Source organism: Carettochelys insculpta, chromosome 20 (assembly GCF_033958435.1).
Source record: "Carettochelys insculpta isolate YL-2023 chromosome 20, ASM3395843v1, whole genome shotgun sequence".
In the NCBI taxonomy this organism is placed as follows: Eukaryota; Metazoa; Chordata; order Testudines; family Carettochelyidae; genus Carettochelys; species Carettochelys insculpta.
Genome location: NC_134156.1, coordinates 6,671,940 through 6,684,486, shown reverse-complemented (window position 1 = coordinate 6,684,486; position 12,547 = coordinate 6,671,940). Strand labels below are relative to the sequence as shown.

At 41.9% G+C, this 12,547-nt stretch overlaps 2 protein-coding genes across 3 annotated transcripts in view; both read left to right on the top strand.

The window, feature by feature from the left end:
• Window positions 1-12,547, top strand: part of MFSD11 (major facilitator superfamily domain containing 11) — a 102,617-nt gene that overhangs the window by 10,641 nt on the left and 79,429 nt on the right. Inside the window, exons 11-14 of one of the 2 annotated variants that reach the window (XR_012648295.1) lie at window positions 4,298-4,423; window positions 6,085-6,259; window positions 8,354-8,489; window positions 10,085-10,317. Coding sequence is in view for 1 of the 2 variants with exons in the window: in XM_075014934.1 (XP_074871035.1) it covers window positions 4,298-4,423; window positions 6,085-6,259; window positions 8,354-8,489; window positions 10,085-10,249 (602 nt within the window). In the remaining variant the exon portion in view is untranslated. Of the gene's footprint in view, window positions 1-4,297; window positions 4,424-6,084; window positions 6,260-8,353; window positions 8,490-10,084; window positions 11,843-12,547 lie in introns of those variants that run through there. The other variant, XM_075014934.1, reaches the window with a different exon arrangement.
• The window catches only part of MGAT5B (alpha-1,6-mannosylglycoprotein 6-beta-N-acetylglucosaminyltransferase B), a 245,128-nt gene continuing 240,944 nt past the window's right edge, over window positions 8,364-12,547 (top strand). Inside the window, exon 1 of the mRNA XM_075014932.1 lies at window positions 8,364-8,489. The gene's annotated coding sequence lies outside the window, so the exon portion shown is untranslated. The remainder of the gene's footprint in view (window positions 8,490-12,547) is intronic.

Genomic DNA, 12,547 nt, shown 5'->3' with positions numbered 1-12,547 from the left:
TCATCTGCAGATTTTGCCACCTCACTACTTATGCCTTTTTCCAGATCATTTATGCATATGTTGAATAGTACTGGTCCTATTACAGACCCCGGGGAACTCCATTATTTACTTTGCTAAATCCACCGGCCTCATCTTCCCTTTTGTTTGACCATGATAGACTTTGGGTCTTGGTCTATGCTGAAATATTATAGCTGCATGCGCGTGTCAGTCACATATGTGAAAAAAACTACATTCCATACTGACATGGCTATGATGACAAAATGTAGACCCAGCTATGTTGATGGAAGGAGGCGTCAATTGACATTACCTCCCTGAATAAATTTGGCAACATATAACCTCTGTAGCATGGATGTACCTTCATGGGATGATACAAAACTTTGCTCTGGCCATAATTGGCTCATATATCAGTGCAGTAATTCTCCTAAAGCCCTAGTAACAAAACTGTTTTTGACAAACTTACAGTGAACAGATTGAGGTACCACAATTTTTCTAATCCTCTCTTCAGGCACAATGCTTCCATATCACCCATTTGAGTTTGTTCCCAGTTCCTTTTTACTCTATTCTCCAGATCAGCCATCAAGTGACCAGTCTTACGAGCTACACTACAGTCCCCAAGTCAGGTTTCCCACGACGTTCCGCTCATCAGGTTCCCTGCCTAAGTCCAACCCATGCTCAGAGTTCATCCTCATGCTTCAAGACTCAGCTTTTCACCAAGCTGGATCTTCCCCTTTTGCACAGGTCACTTCCTATGCCTTCTGCCATCAGAGGTTCTCAGTTTGGTCAGATGTCACCAACAATTCATTTCCAGCCAGGGCCATAGCTAGCGGGGTGTGGGGCCTGGGGCAACTCCACCTCCTCTACTTCTGCTCTGCCCCATCATTCAAATCCCTCTTTAAGACTTACCTCGTATTGTCTACAAACCACTGCCAGTGAGCTGAGAGTACTACCTGTAATTCAAAATGCACTCATTTTACTGTTGCTTTGTTCTCCAACTCCTATCTGTATTATATTGTTTCATCTACTGGTTGTGTTGTGTGGTGGGCTCTTAATACATGCTAGGTACATTGCTTAACACATTGAGGCTCTCTGAGAGGCGCAGGACCTTTTTGGAAGTTGAAGGAAGTTAAAGGGATGCTACTGTGGTCAAAAATTCAAAAAATAATAAAATGCTTTTTGGTATGAGTCTACAATCCTCATTCAGACAAAACTCCCATTGAAATCAATAGGCGTATTGTGTAACTTAAGCTGGTTTGGGCTTTTAGTAACCATTTCAGAAACTCTCTGTTTTGAAATGTATTGCTGCCATCTGGTGGCTCAAATTCACGATTACCATTATTGTCAAGTGCTTTGGCCTGCAAGTCACATCCAACCGCTCGTACCTTTCAATATGTACCCATGGCTCCTGCCAGGAAGTGGGGCTGACAGCCTTGCCAGGATGAGCCACCCCAACTCCTGGGCAATATAGCTAGCCCTGGCCCCTCCTTGTCTGCCGCCACCCTTGCGGCCTCAGCTCCCCTAACCCCTGCGCAGTATAGTAACTGCAACACCAGCCCCAGTGCTCTGTGGCATGGCTGCAGCTCAGGGGAGGTGGACGGGGAGTAGGGAGGATTAGATAGGTAGCCAAGGGTGGGAAGCATGCGGGGGTTGGATAGGGTATAGGGGGTCCCAGAGTGGGTGGTGGTGGGTGGGGAATGAGATGGGCTTTATAGGGGACAGGGGTTCAGGGGATTGGTCAAAGGGCAGGAGAGCAGTGGGGTTGGATGAGGACAGGGGTTACAGCTTCCCTGTCTTCCTACCCAGCACTCCACACAATTTCCCTACTCATTGTGTCCCTCAGTCCATAAAGTTTGTGTAGCCCTGGTCTAGATCGTGTTTTTTTTGTTCTGTCATGAGTTCAGGGGACTGAACTAGATGATTTCTCAATGTCCCTTCCAGTCCCATGATTTTATAAAGGCTACGTCTACACGTGCACCCAACTTCGAAATAGCTTATTTCGATGTTGCGACATCGAAATAGGCTATTTCGATGAATAACGTCTACACGTCCTCCAGGGCTGGCAACGTCGATGTTCAACTTCGACGTTGCTCAGCCCAACATCGAAATAGGCGCAGCGAGGGAACGTCTACACGGCAAAGTAGCACACATCGAAATAAGGGAGCCAGGCACAGCTGCAGACAGGGTCACGGGGCGGACTCAACAGCAAGTCGCTCCCTTAAAGGGCCCCTCCCAGACACACTTTCATTAAACAGTGCAAGATACACAGAGCCAACAACTAGTTGCAGACCCTGTATATGCAGCACGGACCCCCAGCTGCAGCAGCAGCAGCCAGAAGCCCTGGGCTAAGGGCTGCTGCCCACGGTGACCACAGAGCCCCGCAAGGGCTGGAGAGAGAGTATCTCTCAACCCCCCAGCTGATGGCCGCCATGGAGGACCCCGCTATTTCGATGTTGCGGGACGCGGATCGTCTACACTGTCCCTACTTCGATGTTGAACGTCGAAGTAGGGCGCTATTCCCATCCGCTCATGGGGTTAGCGACTTCGACGTCTCGCTGCCTAACGTCGATTTCAACTTCGAAATAGCGCCCAACACGTGTAGACGTGACGGGCGCTATTTCGAAGTTGGTGCCGCTACTTCGAAGTAGCGTGCACGTGTAGACGCAGCCAAACACAGCTATATTTAGAGCACCTTATTTCATAGTTAAAAGATAAACTTTACTAAGCAAAGAAAAACATTTGTGTAGCAAAATGGTAAGAATCTAAGGGCGGTTTGTCTAGTGGTTAGAGCATGAGATTAGTAGTCAGAAGTTCTGAGTTGTATTATTAACTCTACTACTGGCTATTGTGTGGCCTTGGGTAAGTCACTTAGCTTTTTGGCCAGTTTCCCCCTCTGTAAAATGGGGGTAATAATGATCAATTACCTCGTGATTGGGGTGTTGTGAGCATTTGATTTTTCTTAAATAAAGCACTTTGAAGATGAGTATATGCTGAATGCTACAAATGGATATAATACATGAAATAAACAGAATGGTGTACAATCTAGGTGCATATTCATGCAGAATTTAAGATAAACAACATGGGCAACTTTCTGGCTGTGTCTACACTAGCCCTCTCAGAGGGATTTCAGCAGATGCTAATGAGGCACTGCCATGAATATGCAGCAACTCATTCATTCATGTGTAGATGGGGCCTTTAGAAAAGACCCCGAGATTTCAAAAGCCCCCTTTTCCCCAAAACCAAATGGGAAGAAGCCGCACTTTAGAATCTTGCGCCTCATTATCATCTGCTGAAATCTCTCTTTACCATGCACTCTCCAAAAGGAGGGGGCTAGTGTAGACATGGCCTCAGAAACCTAGCATTATTAGTGCAGCCCATGTTGCAGTACCCATTTTTGTGAAAGTCACTACAACTCTTTAGGTTCCCATGGGTTCCAAAATATGTAATATGCTTTTTTTAAAACCAGTGTTTCTTAAACTGTGTTCTGCGGAACACTGGTGTTCTGAGAGCATTTGGAAAAATACATTTATGGTCTATATTTTCTGTTATTGCAATTATACCTGATTAAATTACTTCATTTTGTTTTTGTTGTGTATGTTGCTGGGGTTTTTTGTTGGTTTGTTTTCTTCTTTTTTTTTTGCTCTGACACAGGTGTTTTGATTATTATTGTTTTGGTGTTCTGGGGTCTTTGAAAGTTTAAGAAACACTGTTCTAAACTGTTCTGGAGTGTGTGTAAAATGACTGAAGCACTGTGTTGGCTGCTGTTGGTAGCAGGTCTACTTAATATAATATTCAATAGTTATTCTAGGTGTATTACTGGGGCTGTAGGTTTGATATCCCCAGCCTATAATATTATAACCAACTTTCAGCTGTATAGTGTTCCACAGTATCTTGAAGTAGTGGTACATAACAAGCGTATGGTTATATTGTCCTACATTTTTACGATGTTTGGTGGGAGGTCAAAGACTCGTGGTAAAGCCTTAATCCCATTGAAGTCAATGTAATTTTTTGCTATTGATGTCAATGGAGCCATCGATTTAAAGTACATTTATGACACTAACTGCACATGCCCTGGTGTGATTTTTTTTTTTCCCTAAAATAGTTTATGTATTGTGACTTATGAGAGTCATATCCTAATATGGCTTGGAATACTCCTAAAATAATGTGACTGCATCTACAATGTTAATCTTTTAACCCTGTATTTGTAAGAGACAGTGGTTAGACATAGGTGTCCTTTGCATAATGGTATCTAAAATAATGCATAATAGTACAACTATTAAATTTTGTGTGCCTTTCCTTTCAGGTCTGGAACTAACGTTCTTTTCTGGAGTATATGGAACCTGTATTGGTGCTGTGAATAGATTTGGTACTGAAGAGAAAAGTCTTATTGGACTCTCTGGTATTTTTATTGGCATTGGAGAAATAGTAGGTAAGTCTAAAGAAATTATACAAGTGTAAAAATGTAGTTGAGTTTACTGAGAAGGTTCTTTCTACACACATATACAGTGTTCTACACATGTCTGAGTCGCAGCAAAAGTTTCATATGCAAGATAGAAAGTACAACAAAAATCTTCTGTACTTGGCAGGTTAGACTAGATGATCCTTACTGTCCCTTCTAACCCTATGGTTCTGTGATTCATTATTGTGTTGCATCTTGTGTAGCTACGTATATTAGTACAAAGTGAATGCAGACAAAGCTGTGGAATATTTCCAGGTAAGAGTCTTAGCATTTTATAGCAACTTTGAACTGGAAGAAATGACCATGTGAAATGAGAACAACAATGAATCCAATCTATAGCGTTAATAGGCATTTTTTAATCATTTTTATATCATTCTTTTATAATTAGTTGTATTTGATTTACATTTTTATATTACTAAGTCTAAATCTTCATTCTTATAATTTGAAAAACTAAGGCTGTATGCTCAGATGAATCATAGGACTGAAAGAGAAAGGGAAAGAGACCCTGAAAGGTCATTTAATTCAATCGTCTGCACTCATGGCAGTACTAAGTGTTATCTAGACCAGGGGCAGGCAAGATCCAGCCCACTGAGCCACCAGATCTGGCCCATGGACTGCCTCAGATATAGAGCAGCCAGCTGCTGCTTTAAGCAGCTTCCTGTTCCCTGTAGCTCTCTGCTCCTGATGCCAGGAGGGAGAGAGAGGCTTGGTGTGCTGTGGCTGCCCCCTTTCAAAATACCTCAGCTCCCATTGGCTGGTTTACAGGTTCTGGCCAATAGGAGCTCAGAGATTTTGTTGCAGGGAAATGAGCAACGTGCAAAACCACCCCCTCATCTCTGGCATCTGGAGCAGAGAGCTACAGGGAGCAGGTAGCAGTTTTGAGTGGTCTGGGGCTGCAGCAGGCAGCCTGCTGCAGGTCTGCTATTTGGGAGCCACCCACATAAGTCTCCCAGCCAGAGCCGGCCTTTACCATCCTAGCCTATCCCTGCCTGCCTAGCCTATCCCTATGCCCCATATAACCCTAACCCTCTGCTGCCACTCCTGCACCCCAATTCCCTTCCCCCAGGTCACAAACCCCCTCCCTAGGTCGCAACCCAGACCCCTGCACTCCAGTCCTCTGCCCTTTGTCACAACCCAAATCCCTGCACCCCCCTCCTGCATCCCAGGGCACAACCACCTCTTTCACCCAAACTCCCTCCCAGACACCACATCCCCTCCTACACTCCAATCCAATCCCTTGCCCCAAGCTCCCTTCCGCCCCCAACCTCCATCCCAGACCCCACGCCTCCTCCATTAATATAGTGGAAGAGTGGGACCCTTGACCACCTTCCAAATTCTTGAAGTGTCCCCCTATCAAAAAATATTGGCCACGAAAGCACATCATGTAATAAATTATTTTGTTAGTCTTTAAAGTGCTACAGGACTGCTTTCTTGTTTTATGAAGATACAGACTAACATGGCTACCTCTCTGTGACTTATCATAGATAGATTTCTAATGTACATTTCAATGTGTGCTGCAATACCTGACTTTAGATTCTTTCTTTATACTATAAATATATGATGTAATGAAAACCCATTCTTTCTTTTTGTCATTAATACTAATACTTGTGTTATCTATTCCCTTGCTATAGGTGGAGGATTCTTTGGCTTAGTGAACAAAGATAATCGCTTTGGCAGGAACCCGGTGGTGATGCTTGGCAGTGTGGTCCATTTTGTAGCCTTTTATTTAATTTTTTACAACATTCCAAATGATGCCCCCATTGCTTCCTTTGAAGGAACAGATGATATGGCTTATATGAATCCAAGGTACAAATTGTTCTGTTTCTCTTGATTGGTGTTATTCAAAAACATAGAAATGTAAGGCTGTGTTAGGGGCCTCAAAAACTCATCTAGTCCATCCTCCTGCACTGACTCAGTATTAAATTCACCTACACCATCCCTGACAGTGTTAGTCTACCCAGTTTTTAAAAAACTTCCAAGGATTACACAACCTCCATTGGTAACCTGTTCGAGTGCTTAACTATCCTTATACAGTAGTTGGAGAGTTTTGGCTAATATCTAATTTAAATCTTCCTTGCTGCAGATTAAGCAGATTGCTTCTTGTCCTACCCTTGGTGGACGTGGAAAAAAATTTAATCAGTCTCCTCTTTTTTAGCAAACTTGGAAAGAAGCAGCTTGTTCTGCTGAAAAGGCAGCTTTAAGATGCTTTTACTATATAGTGCTCAGGACCATAGAGAGGGTTTCCACAGTTTTCCACTCTCAGTAGCTTCAGATGTTCTAGCAATTCACACCAAAATACAGGGGGTTAAATGTCGGTAGGTCAGAATGGTGTCAGTTCACATTAAGTGCATTGTTTGTGACCACTCTTATGAATGGCCCGAGCATTTACTTTAATTATTGTAGATGTCAGTGATTCCAGCAATTTTAAAATACAATAGTGGAAAGTATACCACACATTCTCACAATTTCTAAAGTAAATTGAATATGTATTGTCCAGGTCCACTCCATTAGCTTGTGGCCAGATTCTGGGTCCCCACTACATGGGTGCTCATTGTTGTGGAGTGGGCTTCAGAAGCTTTCTTGCCTTGTGCATGCATGCTCCAGGTAAGGGTCAAGCAGAATGTGAATCTCTGTGGTCAGGATAGTGCAGGGACTACTCTGTTTCTGTGCCCCCATTGTTCTAATTAATGGATTTGTGTTAAGTATTATATTTGAATTTTTCTGCAATATGAAAGATCCCTTTTAAGTCTCCCATATTCATACACTTTTCATGCTGTCCATATCCCTGGCTTCAGATTTGCATTACTACTTTTCTGTTGCCTGGGAAAACATTGTGGGTTTGGCGGTGCAGGCATCAAGATGCAGGTATGCTTGCCCATTAAAAGAAGAAGGCTACGTCTACACGTGCACGCTACATCGAAATAGCTTATCTCGATGTAGCGACATTGAAATAATCTATTTCGATGAATAACGTCTACACGTCCTCCAGGGCTAGCAACGTCGACGTTCAACTTCGACGTTGGGCAGCACCACATCAAAATAGGCACTGCGAGGGAACGTCTACACGCCAAAGTAGCACACATCGAAATAAGGGTGCCAGGAACAGCTGCAGACAGGGTCACAGGGCGGACTCAACAGCAAGCCGCTCCCTTAAAGGGCCCCTCCCAGACACAGTTGCACTAAACAACACAAGATCCACAGAGCCGACAACTGGTTGCAGACCCTGTGCATGCAGCATGAATCCCCAGCTGCGGCAGCAGCAGCCAGAAGCCCTGGGCTAAGGGCTGCTGCACACGATGACCATAGAGCCCCGCAGGGGCTGGAGAGAGAGCGTCTCTCAACCCCTCAGCTGATGGCCGCCATGGCGGACCCTGCTATTTCGATGGTGCGGGACGCAGATCGTCTGCACGTGCCCTACTTTGACGTTCAACTTTGAAGTAGGGCGCTATTCCCATCCCCTCATGGGGTTAGCGACTTCGACGTCTCGCCACCTAACGTCGATTTCAACTTCGAAATAGCGCCCAACATGTGTAGCCATGATGGGCGCTATTTCGAAGTTGGCGCCGCTACTTCGAAGTAGCGTGCACGTGTATACACGGCCGAAGAGTCCCAAAGCAAGGTAGTTGTTTCAGCAGCTCCACGTCAGTGTAGCATTGACTGGCTTTAGCACTGGCAGAAAACTTAGAATTTCAGAACAGAAAAATCCCATAGGGAAATATTTTTACTGCTCATATCCAGAGTTTTCCATCAAAATTCAAACCTGAATTCAATCTCCTATAATTTCCAAGACATGTCTGACAAAACGGTTCATTTGTATTGGGTATCTTTATGTGTATGTAGTATTAACACTAGCCAGAAGTTGAATATTCCTGTAATAGTTGGTTTCGTTTTTCTTTGCAGCAAAGAAGTGGCCATTTTATGCAGCTTTCTGTTGGGACTAGGAGACAGCTGTTTTAACACCCAGCTCCTCAGTATTTTAGGGTTTCTTTATTCAGAAGACAGTGCACCTGCCTTTGCTGTCTTCAAGTTTGTCCAGGTATTACCTTGTGTCAAGTAGAAAAGTCAGGTGGTATGTGTGAGCATGTCTTTTGGTATATGAGGAATTACTATTCTACTGAAACACAGGTTCAGCCTCCGAATCTGGCACCCTCGTCGCCTGACTAGTGCCAGATGAGAGAATTTGGTGGACCACAGCAGGTCATATTGTCCAGCAATACTGTCAACATTTCCACTGCTTACTGAGCTCTTAGAAGACATTTAGGGGTAAATTACAGATAAATAACAGCACAGTACACTAAGAGCCAGGACTGGTGACTGGAAATAACCTTCATGGGACCACAGGAAACTTGGCCTGTTATGTCTTCTGTGCAAAAACTGGTTCAAGTAATAGCCCTCGATTCAGAAGAATAAAATAAAAGTGCTGTGTTGGTGTACTGAGCCATCATCAGGCACTCTCAGGTTTGTGAGTATGAGCTGTTAGATAATGGTGGATTCTGATGTAATGTCAAAAGACATGTTCAGATATGCAGATTCTGGTTCTTGGTTTAAATTTATTTTTGGAAGAAGCCTTTGGAGATTTGGGCAGTAGGGAACAGCAAATGTATTAGTTAAATGTGTTTTTCAAAGTTTTTACCATATGTGACTCGGTTGTGGTACAAACAGTTGTACCTGGCACTTGATGGGGAAGCATGGGCTTAAGAAAATTTGAAATGGTCATTTCGCATCTGAAATTATCAGCTCAAAATATTTATAATTATGCCTGTTGTGGACTAAATTAGAAGCTCTTCACATAAATGATTGCTTTCTCCTATTCTGAATATGTTGGGCTGATCTTAGTGGTTTTGAGCTCTCCTAGACTGTGGACTGTGATGGTCAGAAAACTGAGACATAAAGAGTTGACATGACTTACCCAGGGTTACATAATAAGTTGGAGCTGGGAAAGAGTCCAAGTGTTCTGATTGCCAGCAGTGTGCTTAAGACATTAGATCACAACTGCCATGTTTGTAAGGACTTCAGTATTTTCAGTGATTTCTCAGTTCTGTTTTGATAACTAGCTTGGATAAAGTTAAGTATTTAGCGTGATGATGGGTTATGCTAATGATAAAAGTTCTTTAATCTATCTAGGATATAATTGATATTCTAGCTTGAATCCTTAACAAGAGTGGAGTGCCTCTAAGCAGCTACAGTTGGTTAAAATTTGCAGTTATGTCATACATGCATGCCTGTGGTTCTGTAAAAAGTTGCTGTAATACTGTGAAGAGATTATTCAGGTTATTGTTTTATATATTGCACTAATTTCTTGGGTGAGTTGAGCACAAGACTGAATGGTTTACGTACAAGAGAATTTTCTGTAGGGTACGCTAAACACCCTTGTGTGCAGTGTTCAGTTCATCCACAGGAGCTCACTTAAATGACAAAAGTAAAGTGAATTTTCTATGCATCAGACCAAACCAAATATAGACATATAATGAAGCCTTTTTACATTTAATCTCATAAAGGACTATATTTCTAAGAGAACAAAAAGGTAAGTGTCATTCTGTATGCATGTTAGTAATGATAATCTTTATATAGAACAGTTAGACTTCATGCCTGCAATGATAGCCTGTATTTTGTGGTTTTTTGTTCTTTCAGTCCATATGTGCTGCAATTGCATATTTCTACAGCAACTACCTTCTTCTTCAGTGGCAGCTCCTGATCATGGTAGTGGTTGGGTTTTTTGGAACAATCTCATTCTTTACTGTGGAGTGGGAAGCAGCAGCATTTGTGGCCCGTGGCTCTGACTACAGCAGCATTTGATCTCCGTGCTCCATCAGCCTAATGCAAGGAGATGCACAGAAACATATTTATTGAAATGACTTGAGAAGGTGAATATTTCACATCACTGAGGTCGGGATGAAGGAAGCTTCTGTTAAAGCTCTTTCAATGTAACTGATAGGACCAGTCGTAATGAAACATAGAAAAACAAAATGCCAAAATTAAAAGGCTGTCTTTCTTATTTTAATCAACGTTGATGTGCAGGGTCGCAGAAATCACAGATTAAGAGGTGAGAGGAAAACTGGGGATCTACGCAGTGGATAATTTTATTCTGATACATCCCTTTGCTGGGTGCCTCTTTCTCTAATTTCTTTCTTCACAATCATATACTATAGAAATTCTAGTTTCATTCCTTTCAGATAGTTTTATTTTCACTTAGATCCAAGCTCTGAACACACTTACCTTGTAAAAACTACTTCTGTGTGTGAGTGATTATATTTTTATATAAGATACAGTGTGCTGCAGCATGTTGACATACTTGAGAAAACAAATCTAACCCATGGACTTCTGCGGTAATAGAGGTGTTCTAATGGGAACTTTTTGTGATGCTGTGCTCCTCTATCCCTTGGTTCCTAAATATTTAAGATTGCTGATACCCTATTTTACAGTTTAAAATTTTATCTAGGCTCAGTTTTTAAAAAGACCTTAAGTATTATGATGTCTATTAGAATAATTTGGGCATGATTTTCTTTAACCTTATCAGAAGGCTAAGTAAAGCCCAGCATGGTTAAGGGCCTGAACCTGAGAGGTGTGGAGCAACTGAATTCTCATTTATATTAACAATTATTGTGACTGCTCAGCACCTTTCAGGTTCAGGCTATAGATTAGCTTGACTGCCATAATTATTTTCCAGGAAATGATGTACAAGGAGCCATAAAGACATGGTTCTCAGCTGACAAGCATTTGAGTTCACGGGAGTGCTCATATACTTAAAGTTACTCGGGTGTACAAGATCAGGGCCTAACATTAGTTAGATGTAGATGTTAGTAATGGCATTTTGTGGTGGGCACTTTTGCCCATTTACATTTTTAAAGCATAACTGAAGAGGAAAGTGGACTGTAAAAATTGTCCCATGCTGCTGCTCCTACAGTATCTGCTCCATGTGCATCATGTACGTAATTTCTGAATAGCTGATAAGCAAACATGTTTTATTACTCAGTAGAATATAGGAGGAATGTGCAATAATTTATTCTGTATCAACAAAAACTTGACTGCCAAGTTTTGGGTACTGAATTGTTATAGTTGGTGATTATGTAGTATATGCAACCCACCTAGATTTTTGTTGGACTTGTAGTGGTGGCATTTAGGGTTCAACTAGGAAGCAAATTGATCTGAAGCAGCTGAGAATAAATGTGAACACCAACGTGGAAACTATTAGAAACTTCCTTGGTTCTATTTTAGCAATATACTGTCCTTTGTTAGACTGCAAATCTTTTTAAGAGCGCTCAGTTGGTATGTAGACTTCTTGTATTTAAAGATGATTAAGAAACATTTAAATGATATTTCAGTTTCTTTTACTAGGTCATAGCTACTTAAGTGTGCATGGAGAATAAATTTGGTATTGAATTATGAAAACTCTGCCTTTCTGCATCTCTGTGCCTCGGTCAGTCACGTGAAATCCTCATGTGGCACAACCAAGCCTGCGCATAGTAAAATGGCAGAGTGTCCACATTAAGGGGGATTGGATTTAGGTTCACACCAGATTTCTGTTGTGAGGTCAGAAAAGTGTTATTGAGAGGATTATTGAAACCCTGGGTCTTTAGCTGGGAAGTGGACAGTTGAGAGAAACTTGTAAGAGTTTCACTGAACAAAGTGTAAAAGAGAGTGAAATGGAGAAGAAAGTGAAAGGAGAGAAGAGCTAATGTAGCAATTCTACTTTGTCAGTCAAACTAAAAGGGCATAGACCAAATTGAATCATATATAATGTAGCTGGCTGCATATTATTGCCTCCCATCTACTTCTTTTATTCAGTAATTTCAAATATAATATTTTTATATACTATTCCTGTTAACAAAAGTAAAGTCATTAGGAAATCCTTCAGTGAGTAGATATTATCCTACTGCATTCTCATTTACATTTTCTTCACAGTAACAAAAGGATAAAGAACTATAATTAAGGGATAAAAGGAATCAGTCTTCCAACAATTTCTTGTAGTCTGTTCTTCACAAATCAGAGGGAGAAGAAGTTTATAAGTCCTAGAAGTTCATAAGGAACAGTTCTGTTTGGTAAAATGTGGGTGAACAAATTGGTTCTTATGGTGATAAGTGCCTTGCAAAGGTA